This window comes from Nematolebias whitei, chromosome 15, assembly GCF_014905685.2.
Source record: "Nematolebias whitei isolate Nwh7 chromosome 15, NemWhi1, whole genome shotgun sequence".
Lineage (NCBI taxonomy): Eukaryota > Metazoa > Chordata > Actinopteri > Cyprinodontiformes > Rivulidae > Nematolebias > Nematolebias whitei.
Genome location: NC_056512.1, coordinates 41,005,325 through 41,022,270, shown reverse-complemented (window position 1 = coordinate 41,022,270; position 16,946 = coordinate 41,005,325). Strand labels below are relative to the sequence as shown.

At 43.1% G+C, this 16,946-nt stretch overlaps 1 protein-coding gene across 1 annotated transcript in view; it reads left to right on the top strand.

The window, feature by feature from the left end:
- The window catches only part of med25 (mediator complex subunit 25), a gene marked incomplete at its 5' end in the record, with an annotated part of 25,026 nt that extends 9,388 nt beyond the window's left edge, over window positions 1-15,638 (top strand). The window contains 7 exon segments of the mRNA XM_037688704.1: window positions 1,327-1,384; window positions 1,469-1,576; window positions 2,073-2,249; window positions 9,612-9,725; window positions 14,019-14,186; window positions 14,259-14,379; window positions 15,341-15,638. Of these exon segments, the coding sequence (XP_037544632.1) occupies window positions 1,327-1,384; window positions 1,469-1,576; window positions 2,073-2,249; window positions 9,612-9,725; window positions 14,019-14,186; window positions 14,259-14,379; window positions 15,341-15,444 (850 nt within the window).
- Between the last annotated feature and the right edge of the window lie 1,308 nt (window positions 15,639-16,946).

Genomic DNA, 16,946 nt, shown 5'->3' with positions numbered 1-16,946 from the left:
TTACCTACATCTGCTGGCATATTTACCTACATCTGCTAGCATATTTACCTACATCTGCTGGCATATTTACCTACATCTGCTAGCATATTTAGCTACATCTGCTAGCATATTTAGCTACATCTGCTAGCATATTTAGCTACATCTGCTAGCATATTTACCTACATCTGCTGGCATATTTACCTACATCTGCTGGCATATTTACCTACATCTGCTAGCATATTTAGCTACATCTGCTAGCATATTTAGCTACATCTGCTAGCATATTTAGCTACATCTACTAGCATTTTTAGCTACTTCATTGACTCTGTTCTTCTGACAGTGAAGCGATGAACATGAAAAGCTCTGAGGTGTATCAGTATCTCTACAGTAATAAGGTCGGTGGTGTTTTGTTAAAAGAGGTGGGACACAATCTTATTGACCTTAAATCAGACACAGAGCCCAGACAAAGCCTTAAAGTCCTCCATCACTGAGCTTGGGTTAATTGTAGATAAAATCATAAAACTGAAGAAGAACAAATTCTATAAAGCTGTGTCCTCCATACACCTGAAATCAGACCTGATGTTCTCGTCACTGTAGGTAGGAGATGGAAACTACACCTCTTTACACAGAAACACTCTTTTTGTTTTGGATCCGTGTTCAAACTCTGTTGTAGCCACAGATTTTCTTGGTCTGGTTGTTCTGCAGCCGTGAACACAACAGGTACCTGAACTCAGCACGACTATTTTAGTAAACTTTATGGTTGTTAAATAAATGTGAACAAAACAAAAACAGAGTTTTATCTGCTAAACTGAATGTAAATTACTTTCAAATAAACCGCGGTCCATGCTCCACTACCATGGCTAACCAGTGCTAACTGCTACTTCCTGTCTAACAGGAAGTTGTACCCATAATCATTTAAACAGTAGAGCCCCCACGAATAAAGTGGATACTCTGTTTTTATTCTTTAGCTCAAAAACCCCTTCGTGACTCCTTCAAACATTCAGCCTGTTTTAGCGTTTGATTAGAGTCAGAAATGTGTTCAAGCTTTAGAAATTCATTTTGTTCACCATGTCACGGTTTGACAAAGATCATCTTGTGTTGAGAAACGAGGGCGTTGTAGCCATTTTGGTTAAGTCTTGGAAAATATTATGCACGGTCTCTTACAACATGTCCAATCTGTTTTTGTGTTAATGACTCCCACGTCAGATTTTTTTTCATAATACCAGTACAGCTGACTGAGTTTTAGCCATTGTTGTCTCGGCTGCTGTGTAACGTCTCGGCGTCTCTCGGACCAGAGCCGCGGTTCGCTCCGACAGCCGCTGACGTGTTTGTTTCGTCTCCTCACAGGAACACGGAGCAGTGGCCACAGAAGCTCATCATGCAGCTGATTCCACAACAGCTTCTGGTGAGACCAGCACTTTGCTCATCTCCGTTTGCTGCGACGACTTCCTTTTGAACGATGCGTCATTAAACGGTTTAATTTTTGCAGACGACTTTAGGGCACCTCTTCAGGAACTCCCGAATGGTTCAGTTTCTCTTCACCAACAAGGACTTGGATTCTGTCAGGGGTCTCTACCGCATCATGGGCAGTGGTTTTGTGAGTTTTTAGACGCTTTGTCTCTACTCAATCTAGCATCTTTGTTCCTCTGAGCCCGTCTTTAGTTTTGTCTAATTTCTCTGAGTGCAGGTCTCACTTCTGTCCACTAGGGGGCGGGAACATGAACCCTCCCTGTAGTGTCGTATAAAGACTCTGGAGGGGGTTCTTGGCCGCTGATTTAGTTACTTTAAAGACAGATTTTATTATAAATATGATTTGCTATAAAAACGTTCTCTCTAGGCTTGTTCAGTGTGATGCAGCGTTAATCAGGAAGTACCGGTGAGAAGCAGGAAAGGCATTAATAGATTTTCGTCCAGCCGAGTTCTGCCTCCGTGAATTCCATGTGTGTCCCGGCGAAGGCTCGGGACGCATCAAGTTTGCGTTCAGTTCATAAAGCGGACGTGTTTGATTGGGCAGGAGTTTTTGACCCCAAGCGTTAAAACAGCCAGTCGAGGTGTTAATCTGCCCTTTGACCCTTGCCCTCCCCTCTCTGCAGGCGGGCTGCGTCCACTTCCCCCACACCACTTCACCGTGCGATGTGCGGGTGCTGATGCTGCTGTACTCGTCCAAGAAGAAAATATTCATGGGCCTCATCCCCAACGACCAGAGCGGCTTCGTCAACGGCATCCGGCAAGTGATCACCAACCACAAGCAGGTCCAGCAGCACCGAGCGGTGAGTGAGGACGGGGGGGGGAGGAGCCAAGGAGCCGGGGGGCTGTTGGGGAAGGAAGGTCGGTTTAATTTGTGAGAGAAGAGATGCAAAGCGGGAGATAATGTGGAGGAATTATGGAGGTGCGCTGGAGAATTGAGCTACTTTGTTTCAAGCATTAAATTAAATTGTTACAGAAATTTTCTTTTGCAGCTCGTCGTCTGCAGCAGCTGCTTTAGTGAAGACTAATGGTGCTAACGTAAGCAGCTGCAAAATGAGCTGTCCTCCTTCTTGAGCTACTTAAAGCAGTAGTTCAGATCTTTTAAAGTGGGGTTCACATTTTATCTGTTGGCTCTTTAAACTCGAGCTAACAAAGTGAATTACTGCCATCTTCAGTTTTTTAATGGTTCGTCCAAACTTTATTTTGTTAACCTTTACACCAGCTGCCCCTGGGGCGCCTGCTTAAAATGTTTCAGCCCCAACGAAACTGCTGAAATCTCAAACTGAATAATCTGAAAACAGTTAAATCTGGATATCATTAAAGGTCATTTCAGTTCAAAAAGTGAAATTCTTATTTTGACTAATTATCCACAGAATTCTTCTGTTAATGTTGATGATTATAGTTTACAGCTAATGAACACTCCAGATTCAGTTTCTCAGAAAATAAGAACATTAGACAGATTTTGTTTGTTTTAAACACAAATTTATGATCTATCCATCCGTATGTGTTGACGATGACTCTTTATCATCTTCCACACCAAACTTTAGCTTAATATCTGTCAAATTAACTGAGGTGTAGCCACTTTCTGTTTGTTGAGGTCACTTAGCTGTGGCGGCCATCTTAAATCGGACTGCTTCCGTAAATGTATTTGTTGTAGGTGAACATCCAATCATTACTTTACTTTATATTTACTTTATTTGAAAGTCGTCCACTCATTTGTGAAATATTTAACAGACAAAATAGCACAGTCAGGCAGTTACATTAGTCCCTCGCTAATTTGTGGTGCTATCTATCGCGGTTTTTCAAAATAAGATTGGACATGACACACAACTGGCTGATTGATGGACGAGCCGCATGATCAGCATGGAATTTTTATTTAAAATAAATTATTTACAATTATTTTGCACCTGTGTGCAGCCCACGCTGGAGGATAAACTTCCTCCTGCAGCTGATCAGCTGTTCTCGTGCAAAGCGGAGAAGTGGGCGTGGCCAAGAACACTTGCAGGCTGAGATCAGCGGAGGCAGAGGGAGGGAAATCATGACGTTCTGTGTCTTTTAGAGCGTTTAGTTTGGAAACATTGTTTAAAATATTGCAAGAGTGTGGGAAGGGTTTAAAACACCTTAGTATATATATATAACTACTACTTACTACTTGTACTACTATTCCTACTTCACAGTATTTCACTTATAGCGGGACTTCAGGGTCCAGATCCCCCACGATAAACTTTTTCATTCAACAACAAAGTCCATGCTCAATAATCCAGATATACAATCCAACATTTTTCAGTCAGGTCATCTGGACAGTTTCTTTTTTTTTGTGTGTGCTGAAACGTTTCGCATTCGATCCAGAAGACTTCATCAGTCCAGGAAACACGCAAGACAACTGATTCTTCCCCCAACAGCTTACTCCAAAGTGGAACAAACCAGTTCTGCTTGTGATAAGATGGTCTCTTTGGTACGCCCCCTCCTCCATTGCCGGCCCTCGTCCTTGTTGAGTCTTGTCAAACTGGTTGAAAACAACAAAGTCCATGCTCAATGATCCAGGTATACATTCATTCATCCATTCCTTTATTTATACAGGTTAATCCCATTGAGCCTCAGGGACTCATTTACAAGAGAGATGACAACAAAGACAAACAATAGGCAGTCATAACAGAGGCATACAAATTTATTATAATTTTCTTTAACAAGTTAAAATAAAATGGCAACCAAAAGGAAAAGAAGCGAAATAAACAGCTAGATTATAAGGCGGTGTAGAAAACTAAAAACAGGAACATGTCTGCGTTGGTTTTTGCCAGGAACTTAAGATGTTTGAAGCTACTTAGAGGTCGAGAGCTTCAGATCTTTTTACAAGATATTCCAGGAAAGAGTAGGAGAAGGCCTACTGTACGAAACGAGGGACTACTTGAAGGCAGCGTTGTTAGAAGCTGTGTATTTGAAATCTTCAGCCTGGAACTAAACACAGATCTGAATAAACGTCTCATGCTGTTTACAGGAAGTGGCGTTTTGTGCCAATTTTCAGGACCTGATGAGGAAACCTGATGGTTCCTCATTTAGACCTCAGCAGTTTCAGGTAGACTTCATCACACGCTCCAAACTTTCTCTCCTTGTCCGTATGCCATAAAAATTTCACCATCTTCTTCTGCTCATCTTCTTCGCTCCGCATGGGCTGATTTAAATCGTGTCTCCTCCAGGAGAGGTGCTGCACGGCTGTTAAACAATGCAACAACCTGCCAGAGGAGCAGCATGTTACTCTTTAAAAAATAAAGCTTCATGTCGACTTTACACGAGTCGGATTACATTCCTGCTCGTGCTCCGCTCTCATCAGTGTCGATGGCGCTCGTCTGCGCGCCCTGCTAAATTTACGTCCTTGCGAGAGAGACAGAGATCGAGCCCGATATGTGGCTCGTAATTCGGGTGAGCATCGGGGCGTTTAGAGAAGGCAGAAGACATGAAATTTTAATGAAGACTTTTTTTTCCTTGCCTCTTGTGTATCATCACATATTCAGAGCTGCATTGCTAATAAGGAAGAGCTACAGCAATCGTAACGTAATTAAAATTTCAATGTGCACCAGTACTTAAGGTTTACTGTGGAAAGCCCGGAGTGGCGTTCAGAATGAGCGACATTTCCAGTTTGTTCCTTTCACAGAACGTCAGAATTATATGAAGGCCTGGCATTCCTTAAAGGGATGCTTGTCACCCGCCGCCTTTTAGGATGGAGGAGTTCAAGATGGCCGCCACAGCCACTTGAGCATTAGATGTGTTAATGCTCAGAGTATGTGTTGAGGATGACTCTCAGCTAGTTTGACTGGAAGGCGGATTAGCTGTGGTGGCCATCTTGAATTGGGTGAGCTCCAGATGTTAAAGTTCCTGTGACGTCAAATTTTTACAATAAATACAAAATGGATTTTTTGAAAGATAATATTAATTACGTATTGCAAAATAAAATTCACGGCGCTGAGGTGAACGGTTGTTTAGATATTTGTGTGCACGGTAACAGGAAGTGATGTCAAAGGGGAATGCCTGTATGTAAACAGAGCATTGCTGCAATGGCTAACGTCAGACTGTAGATAAGAATCAAATGTTTCTGTAGATTATATTGAGTCATTGGAGAGAGGAGTCAAGTTCAAATACGATAGTTGCAATAAACAAAGAACACTTTTAGAGTTCCCCTTTGATGTCACTTCCTGTTTCACTTTTGTCCACGTCAAGTTTAAAAAAAATGCCAGTTATGTGACGAGATGGGTAAAATCATGTATTGTGCCAAATTTCTTAAATATCAAGTTATTTTCTTCCACTTTTTGTATTCATAGGTATGTCTGTCGCGATAAACCTCCGTCTTGTCAAAGCTCCTAAATTCACAGTTGAAACCCGTGCCTTCGTCTAAAAAGTTTTTTTTTCCTGCCAAAAGAAGCTGAGAACTTGTTTACTGATTTTTTTTTTATTAAAAGCTTTGTGTGAAAAATGCCATGCTAAAGAGCTCAAACCACACAGAGCGTCCGCCATTTTGAGAACTAAAAACGGAGAGACAGCCCATGTCATGTCAAGGGGCCTCCCTCCCTTTTTTATTAAAGACACACGCTGCTCACTCACTCACTATCCATCCTTTTGTTCAAACAGTCTTATACTGCCATCTGGTGGTCATAAGGTACTACACTCAAAGCAAATGAATCAACATTTCTTCTTAAATGTGACAATAATTACTAATTATTGTCAAATTTCAAACAATATTATCGTTTATCGCAATAATTTCTGAGACAATTAATCGCCCAGCAGAATTAGTTATCGTGACAGGCCTAGTTGTAGGACTTGCATGCCACTTTAATGATTACAGATATATGTCCACTTTCTGAAAGTTTCAATAAAATCGGTTCAGTGGTTCATGAGATATTTTGCTAACAGAGCTGACTCCAGTAGTTAGCGGCAGAATTTAAAAGCAGATCTTGTGCGATCAATTAGTTCTTGAACTGTGTGTTGGGTTCAACTCTCAGGTCCTACAGAAGATTTACTCAATATTTGTAAAAATGACTGACTTATATCAATTTGGGGTACAGACACAAACGTACACACAAGCAAAAACACAATTGCCCGTTACCCCACTGACACGATGCAGGCTCTTGGTGGAGGATGGTTCTGGTTACCGAGCTGACGGCAGGAGCTGAATCACGGAGAGCAGAGGAAACGCACACAGCTGTTTTACCGTTTCTTTAAAAAAGACCCGGAGCCGTGCGGTTCAGTCCGGTTGTTGGTCAGAGAGCGCACCGCGTTTGAGCCCAATCCCACGGTGAATCGTTCACGTTCAGTAAGATGGATGGGCGAAGGTGTTTTCCCATCACACGTCCCTGAGCCTGAAGTTAATCATTTCTGCTCGGCGAGGAGATGAAACGCCCTTCACTTCTCTCCCTTTCAGGACTGAAACGCACAAAAGAACTCCGGATCGGTGACTGATCCAAGATTCTTTAAAAACTAAAGAAGCGAGTCAAAATAAAGCGTCGCAATCAGGATCATATTCCACTTTTAGGGTGGGTTGCAAAGTGTCCACCGCTCTTCTTCCTGTAGCCCTAAAAAGTGGTACCTAAAATAATTTTCCATTACGTCCAGTCAGGTTCTACAAATACTTCAGATCAATGACGTTTAAAAAAGGAAAATAACTTGTTAATAAAACCAGAAAAAGTTGTGACTTTGTGTAAAATGTCAACGAAAACAGAATGTGGTGATTTGAAAATCCCATCAACCCGTAATTTATTTAGAATGGAACCTGAACGTTTTAAATATTGAAGCAAAGGATTTGAAATAAATCTCTTTAAGGTAGTTTAGAACTTAAAGGTGTACGCACAAGTTGCTCCAGGTCCGAGTTGTTCTGTGTGAATTCTTTTAAACGTCCAGGACCTGAGGAGACCGCATGTTTAGAGGGAAATGTCCCATTCTGGTCTGATGGAGGATTCCAGTTGATCCAGTCCTGGCTCTGCTGGATCAGATGTTTTTAATTAGTAGAGGTCTGGACCGGTTCAGCTCCCAGACTCTTCTGCTACAAAACGCTGCTGTTGTTCTGGACCTGGTGTACGGTTCAGTGTTGTCTTGCTGAAATGTGGAAAAACCATCTAAATGGGAGTGTGCCATCAAAGAGGCAAAGCCAGCCTCTCTGATGGCATAGGGGTACAATATGGCTCTTTTGTGCTGTAAGGCCTGGCCTGGGTTGGCCCAGCCCAAGTTCTGCTTCTTTGCACTGGGTGGTCTGGTCCACTCCGAGCTGTTTTTGGTACCCAGAGACCCGGGGGGTTGTGTGCGACCGGCTCGTGCCTAAGATGTGACGTCAGCATGGCATTGATTGGTTCACTGGCCCGGTTGTGGGCACGACTTCAAAGAACCGTAAACAAGCTAGCATTAGTTAGCGTTAGCTTGTTAGGATGTCTTGCACTCACTCAGGCATGAACCCGCTGTAACGCCTCGTGCACGCTCTGCACGAGCCGAGTGGACCAAGGCCGGACCGCATGGCCGCAGCTTACACATCAGGAATGATGAATGCGGCGCAGCGAAACGAAGCTGATTTGACGGTTCCTCCAGGCGAGCCGGACAAAGGTGGCCAACTATGGCAAGCCGATTGCGTCATTAATAGCTGCTTTTACCTATTATATGGCACAACGGCATGCCATACTACTCGAGTGCCATCTAGTGGCTGAAAATGGTAGTGTTCAACATTTTCAGTGAGTATGAATGAAAACGGTCGTGTCTCAGCCAAAAATTTGTTTATGAATATGGAAAAAAAAAATGTAATAAGTCGCAGGGCATGTAAATTATACTTATAGGTTAAAAAATACGGTACTTCCATGACATCAAATTGATGTTTTTCCTTCTAAAAATGATGCCGTTTGCTTCAAAAATTTGACCGCCGCCATCTTTTACATTTTTATTGTTCTTAGCCGCTCTTCGGTGACTCCTGTTAAAGTCCCGGCTGAAAGCACCGAAGGAGAACGACGACTTCAGCGCTCAGCTGAAGGAACAAAAGCAGGACGTCTCTTTTCTCGTTACTGTTGCGTTTAAGTGCAAACAGATGTCGTACGTGATGTTCCCCGCTCCACTTTTTGCAGGCGACTCCGGTCGTCGAGCTGCAGTTTGTTGTAAACGGTGAGCTGGTGAACACGGCAGGTGGTGCTTGAAGTTAAAGTGACGTTATCCTCCGTGTTTGTTTTCTCTTTCCATCTGCTCTCGACTAAAGTAGGTGAAAACGCAGCTTCACACTCCCGGCATTGTTAGCACAGTAAACACCAATTACATAAAGCAAATATGTGTTTGGTAAATGTACTTTACGCATGCAGGAGGAGTGTATCAAAACAGCCCATGGTTAGGATTTATGGGGGCGGAGTCTGAAGCTTTTCCAACTTCAAACCTCGTTTTCTTGCTCATATTAGTGTTTGTCAGGAATTATTTTTACTGTCAGATGTGAGACTTCTTGAAGATCGCTGTAAACTATTTTTATGTTCTGCTGATAAATCAATGAAGAATGAGCATTTTATGGGAGAAAATAAACATTTAATGTGTAATTACTGTCAGGATGCAGAGAGCAGCGGACTGTTGGAAGAAAAATACACGAATTGTCCAAATATTTTCTTTTCAAACTCAATCATTGTAGACGAATTGTTTTATTTTTACCTACAATTGTGAGGTTCTGGAGTACAAATAGACTCGAATATATTTAAAACGGCTCTAATGAAATATATTTTTAAAGAAAAATGCAATCAAAGTACGGTCATTCCCAACACGGACTCTAAGCTGATGACATCATGAGAACAAATCGGGACTTTTTTTTTTTCATGTTTGAACAAAATGATTTTAACTCTGATTTAACTGATGGTTTCAGACTAATGGCAGCGGGTGGTCCGTGCTAATTTATGTCTTTAATTATAATAATTCATATTTAGTCTTTTTTTCTTTAATTATAATATTATTTACATTTAAAGTCTTTTTCTTTAATTATATTTAATATATAAAGTATTTTTCTTTATAATATTTAATGTATTTTTTCTTTAATTATAATATTTAAAGTCTTTTTCTTTAATTATAATATTTAATATATAAAGTATTTTTCTTTAAGTACAGCAGCTGTAAAATGAGATGAATCTGTGTTTGTTTAAAATCTGTTGTATTTTGTTGTCGTTTTGGTGCAGCAAATGGGTGGAGCAGGGGGGCCGATGCAGCCCGGTCAAGTTCCCCCCAACCCGAACTTTCTGAACAGAGCGCCTGGGCCCATTTCCGTTTCCCACGGTAACGTCCAGCAGCAGGTAAATGGAGCCACTTCCTGGTTTTTATTGTTCCTCTGCCCGTTGAGAGCACCTTGACTGCTCGGCTGCACACCTTACTGAATTACTGCCCCCCCCCCCCCCCCCCCTCCCCACTCCCCCCCCCCCCCCCCCCCCCCTATCTGATCTGTCCCACTTCCAGTCTGTGGTGGTGGGCATGTCCCCCGTTAGTCAGGTCTCCATAATGGAGGAGCAGCAGAGGCAGAACAACATGGTGAGAACAAGTTTTGAACAAACGGGTCTTTGTTCAAATACTTTTACACATTTTATTTATTTTTACTAAAGTTTTCTTACTGTGGGAGGGGTTCAGCATTTACATGATTCTGCAACTGTTTATTTTTCTGTTTTTTTTTTAACCATTCATTTATCAGACATTCAGGAGATGTGGAGGCTGTGCCTTTTTAGATGTTTTAAAATGTTTATTTACAGATTTCCTCGTAGAAACACATTAAGATCCATATTGACACCATTAGGTGTTTACAAGTAGTTACTTTAACAAACGAAAATGAGGGGAAAAGCAGCCAAAATTCGTCCACCCGCCGACATCCATCTATCCATCCATCCATCTATCCATCCATCCATCATCTTCCACTTTCTTTCATTCATTCAACCTTTATTTAAACAGATAAATCACATTGAGCCTAAAAGACTCATTTACAAGTGAGACCTGTTTGGACAGACAAACAGTGGTAAACTGGACACATGTAGGAGTTGGAGGTGAAAAAAAATTCCTATCAGACTTTTTTTTCCTGCCTGAGAAAAAAAAAAACACCTAATATTAAAAAAAAAACCACCTCGCACAAACAAGCACATAGTGACACAGACATTCTGCAGAGGGGGGAGCCGAGAGCGGTGAGCACGATCATAGATACTCTCGAGGTCACTGTAAGAGTTCTGATAAGGATGTAATAATCAGTCAATGTCCTCCAGTGAGATCCATAAACATTCTCGAGGTATGTCGAGGAATGGCCAAGAATTACATCTACGAGAATCCAAGAGTCCTGAAATGATGACACAAAGTTTATTCAGCTGGTTTCATCTGGTTCTCAGTTGGAAATTCCTCAGGGAGGGAGTGGTGAGCGTCAGATCACATGTTCTCCAGGCGAATTCAGATAAGATGACCTTCAAGGCCAGCCAAGGGAGCCAAATTCAGATAAACACACAGTTGTTTTAGGGACAGGCAGAACTTAATGACATTTACCTTCAGTCTGTGTTGGTCCACTTGGTTCTGAAATGTCCAAAATACACAACCACACCGATGGAACGTGACTGAGTAAAATCCCCAAGATCTGATCCATTCTGCCCAGAGCATTTGAGTCTGGGTACTCGAGGCACGAACCAAGCAGGCAAGCAGCATGATCGGGTTCAGATTTGCTGCCGATGACTTCCTTGATCAATTAATAAAACGAGCAACCAGCCGAATCCAAAAAGTAGGAACCAGTTATCGAAAATCCAATTAAATATGCGTCCTTAAAATCCACAAATGGCAGCAGAGGTAGACACATCATCAAGTCTTCCAGTCGATGAGATATCCAGCTGCGTGCCAACAGGGCAAATCGGCTCGCCTAAAGCCTGTCTTCTCTTCGAAGAAATGTTGTAAATTGAGTTGAGGGACCAACTGATCAAAACAGGTCTATAATTATGGTTCAGAAGAAATGCAAGAGTCTCACAAGCAGTTTCACAGACAGACAGAGCAGCAAAGCAGAGAGGGAAGGGGAGAAGCATCCGATCTCGGAAAGAGCAAGTGGTGAACTTGTTCTGAAGTCGGGTCTCGGGGCAGCAGCTTGAGGAGGTCCAAACATCTCTTTCCACAGCCTCCTCTTTCAGCTCTTCTGGGAGGACTCCAAGGTGTTCCCAGGCCAACCGAGAGACATCGTCTCTCCAGCGTGTCCTGGGCCTTCCCCGGGGTCTCCTCCCAGTCGTACATGCCTGAACCACTTCAACTGACTCCTCTCGATATGGAGGAGCAGCGGTTCTACTTTTGAGTCTCTCCTGATAATTGAACTTCTCACCCTCTCTCTAAGGGAGAGTCCAGCTCCTGCAGAGGAAAATCATTTCAACCTCCTGTATCCACGATCTCATCATTTCAATCACTACCCAGAGTTCATGACCATAGGTGAGGGGAGGAACGTAGACCAACCAGTAAACGGAGAGCTTTGTCTTACAGCTCAGCTCTCTCTTCACCACAACGGACCGGTACAGAGTCCACAATACTGCAAACACTGCACCAATCCGTATCTCCATCTCACGCTCCATTCTTCCCTCACTCGTGAACAAAACCCTGAGATACTTGAACTCCTCCACTTAAGGCAGAACCTCACCCTCGAACTTCAAAAGAATCCACCCTTTTCTGACTGAGGACCACGGCCTCAGATTTGGAGGTGCTGATTCTCATCCCAGCCGCGTCACACTCTGTTGTGAACCGCTCCAGTGAGAGCTGAAGATCACGGCACGATGACGCCAACAGGACCACATCATCTGCAAATAGAGATGGAATCCTGAGGCCACTGAACCGGACTCCCTCCACCCGCTGGCTGCACCGAGAAATTCTGTCCTAAAAAGTTATAAACAGAATCGGTGACAACTGGCAGCCCTGGTGGAGTCCAACTCCCACCCTGAAGGAGTCCAACTTACTGCTGACAAGGAGAACCAAACTCTCGTTCTGCTTGTATAGGGACTGAACAGCCCGTAACAATGGGCCCCCAATCCCACACGGAGCACCCCCCCACAGTGTACCCCGAGGAACAAGGTCTAACGCCTTCTCCAAGTCCACAAAACACATGTAGACTGGATGGGCAAACTCCCATGACCATTCGAGGACCCTAGTGAGGGTAAAGAGCTGGTCCAGTGTTCCACGACCAGGACGGAACCCACATTGTTCCTCCTGGATCTGAGGTTAAACAAACGATCGGACTTCTCCAGTCCCCATGAATAGACTTTACCAGGGAGGTAAGGAGAGTGATGCCCCTGTAACTGGAGAACAGTTGAAGTCCAAAAAAGAATTTTGAAAGAGCTTCAGAACGTCTAGAGAACAACCGATGACGAAAAGTAAAACATAAAAAGAATAGCTTTTTAAATTTATTTTTGGGCTGATCGTTGGACTGGCGCATGTTCTGACATTTCCTGTTAAATGTTTCCCATTCTGCTAATACAGATGTTTTTATTAAAACCTCCATGTATACGTTTATTTATTCAATAACAACGGTGTTCGCTCGACAAACCCCACGTCAGTAAATCTGGTTTCATTTCTCAGCTTTATGTAATTCACGTTACTGAACATTTATTTAGTGAATTATTTACTTTTATTGTCCCTCGTCGTGGAGCGAAGACGGGGAATTGGAAATACCCTCCGTGCATGTTGTGAGCAGAACTTCAAAAATAAGCGAGGTGCTGACTTCCTTTTTGGCGTGTGGCTTCTTTTAGGTGTAAGAAAGGTTACCATTTAAAATTGGGTTGTTAATTCAAAATCCAACATGGCCACCTCCATCATTTGAGGAAACTGCATTCTTGTTTTTATATTAAAGTATATTTTTATGAAATGATTGGGGTGGCTGAAGATTTGTCATATGTGAAGATGTATAGTGGTCAAGGCCACCATTGGCCACCCCCTGGCTCCACCACTGCACCTAGTGGTGGATTAAATGTCTCCCTCCACTCACCAGGATCCGTCACGCTGCGCTGCCTCAGACAATAAATAAATAAAAACTACCTCTGCTCCACGGTGTAACTCTGCTCAGCTGAACATCTAACACCAAAAACATTCAGGTTTTCTTCATTCCCTGTCCCATTTAAGTCCAGAAACATCTAAAAAACTACAAACACTCACTGTTCAAACCTCTCAGCATCTGGGACATCGTGCTGCTTGTTTACAGAGAATTGTTCAGTTCCTTGTTTTTGCCCTGTGCTCATTTTAGCTTTTAGCTACCGTTTTGCTAATTTTAGCTTTTAAAAAAGATTTTTCCAATGGCTGTTTAGCTACTGTTTGGCTGTTTTTTTGGTTTTAGCTTCAGTTTTGCTACATTTAGCTTTGAGCTACAGCTTTGCCAATTTTAACATTTAACTACCGTTTAGCTGATTTTAGCTTTTTGCTGCAGTTTTTTAACTGTAGCTTTATGATCTTGCTACATTGAGCTTTTAGTGGTTTTAAGGCATTTTCTTTAGTTTTTGAATTTATTGGTCATCTTTAGTTTAGCTGACGTGTGAAAAGGCTGAATTTATTCTAAGATTATTAAATGTGAGTTTAAAAAAAATTTCTGTTCCTCAAAATGTTTCCAGATGACGATGAGAGCAGCCGGACCAACCAATCAGCAGCCGGCGGTCAGCGGAGCCCCGCCCAACCAGGTGGCGCAGAGCGGGCAGGCCCAGCCTCCGGGCTCCATCCTGCGCCTCCCTAACCCAGGAGCCAATCCGCAGCTCCGCAGCCTCCTCCTCAGCCAGCAGCCGGTAAGTTCCACCAACGTCGGGTTCAAACCCCCGGAGGTCGGCAGAGGTTAACGCTCCTGTGTGTCCCAGCAGCAGAGCGCCGTGTCTCACATGCCAAACATGATGTCCCACCAAGGTTTAGGACCGCAGCTGGTCCACTCCACGCCAGGAGGGGGGCCTCAAATGCAGAACCAGTGGAGGCAGCCGATGCCAGGTGAGCGCTCCACTGATGGAGGAGGAACATGTGAACCCAGCTACACGTCGGGTTTCCAGCGAAACCCTGATTAGATCTTTGTTCCTGGTCTTCTGTCGAGCTCAGACCGGTTGAAAAACCGGACTCATCAGACACGAATTAACTCGTCGAACTCCACTGTTTATATCTAATATCAGCTTCCAGAGATCAAATTATGAAAACATTGTTTTTGTTGTTGCCTCGTTTGTTTTCTTTATAATTTAGTTTATCGACTTAAAAAACATCAACAACCACCGTTGCCCCATTTTACTCAGAATGGACTTTATTAGAGACATTATTTATTTTTTTTATCCATAAACATGTATTTTTTTTATTTCAATTACTTGTCTGCGATTCAGGCTGGACTGTAAACAAAAGTCTGAACAGTTCAGAGGTTAATTGTAAAATATTTTAATGCTCCATACAGCGTTTACATTATTAACTTCTTTTCATTTTACCGTTTGTTTTTATCCAACCTAACTGCTTCTGGGCACCTAAAACTGTTTTAGCTACTCCTCACCGTGTGTTATGACTTTATCCTTTTTAAAATATTTAGTCTTGCCGTAGAAACACTTTTAGTTCCTTCAAACGCATCGTTGTCTTTAAGATTAGCTTCAGCAAATTTGCTCTATTTTTGTCTTCTCATACCATTTTTAGCTTTAGCTAGCCTTTTGCTACTTTTAGCTTTAGCTAGCCTTTTGCTACTTTTAGCTTTTTGCTACTTTTAGCTTTAGCTAGCCTTTTGCTACTTTTAGCTTTTTGCTACTTTTAGCTTTAGCTAGCCTTTTGCTACTTTTAGCTTTAGCTAGCCTTTTGCTACTTTTAGCTTTTTGCTACTGAGCTTCAACAGCTCTATTTCAGCTTGTCCAGCTAATGAACTTTGAGCTGTTTATTGAAGGACACTTTGCTTTTGTTGGTTTTGACCGTCTGTTTCTGGTCGCAGGTCAGATGCTGATGTCTGCAGCTCAGAGGGGACCGGTCCCCCAGCCCGGCATGTCCCAGGTCTCCGGTGTCATAGACGATGAGATCCTCCTGGACCTCATGTGACGGAGCGGTGACCGCTCTGGAACTGGATTTAAAGCTGAAGCTTCTTCCAGTTTGGACTTGAGCAGCTGCTGTTTCTTTCTTTGGAGTTATTAGGAGACACTTTTATTTTTTTTTATTAAAGCGCCGAACAGCAGCAGTTATGGACTGAAGTTATGAGCATCCTGGGTATTTTTTTATGTAAATGGTCACAAACTGCGAGCGCACGTATTCTCTGTGCTGGACTGAGTCAATTAAATCTCTTTAAACTCATCTACTGGTTTTATAATTAAAATCCCAAACAGTGTTTTATTTTTCCCTTTTATTTAGGATTTCTCCTTCTTCTCATCCAGATTTAATTTTTGTCATCTTTCCTTCACTTAATAATTCATCAAGTTGGTTTCTGGGACTAGAATAAAGTCTCAGAGTGTGGAGACTGAGCTTCTGTAGTTTGAAGCGTGAAACGTTCGTGCGCTCGGCTGAAGTCTCTTCCTGCCGCTCAGAGTCCAAAGGTGAGGCAGAGACACTGAAATAGACGCGGTAACGGACCGCTCCGTGTCTTTCTGTGCCAGATCTGGCAGAAAAAGACAGAACTATCTGTTACAGTGTTAATTTTAACTACAGCAATATGTCGAGGAACCGTAGAGGGCCTTTCTGTGCCAACTAGTCCTACCAGATGGCTTTTGTTGGCAGGACGTACAATCAGGCTGGCCGCATGCGCACACGCCGCAGGCTACATATAGACGCTCGGTCTGCTTCTGGAGCGCGACCTCGGGTTTGGTTTGGTTCGAGCGCCGCCCGAACATCACGGCGCTGCTGAAGCTGCAGAACAAGACGAGCCAAAAGCCAGATGAACTTCACCGAACCTCACTGGAGCGACAGTTCGTGCAGCTACTTGTGTGTACACGTGCAACAGGAAGTAATGTCAGACCCTGTCACCTGGGAGACGGAGACGGTTGCTAAGAGACTGTGACAGTGGGTTCTTGTTTCTGAGGGGTTTTTTTCCACAAGGACTCTCAGACAGACACTAGCCCCTCAGAGGCCGGCGCTCTTCCCTCCCATCCTCTAATCACCGACCGGCCCCTCCAAGTCTCGCCCGTCTTCATCCATCGGCTTCTGTTTGACTCGTTAGCAGCCGAGCTCAAGGCTGAAGAGGTTAACAGCTAAAATGGTCCACGCACAGCTGAAACGGTTGGAACATCGTGTCAAATGTTAAAGTGCAACAGTTCGCAACTTTTCTTGACAACAACAATCTCGAATCACAAAAAAGTTAAATGTCATCTGGACAGTTTCTCTTTTTTGGAAGAAACGTTTCGTCTTTCGGACGAAATAATCTTTTTGAAGTTGCTCCGGGTTCCCTCTGTGAAGCACCTTTTTTTCCCTGACAGTCTGAACGTCCAGGACCTGAGGAGACCAGTTAGTGGAGGGTTTGTCCCGTTCTGGTCTGGTTCTATCCGTCCAACAGTCTTGGATTCTTTTGTTTCACACTGCACCATGTTTTTAATCAGTGAGCGGTCTGGACCGCA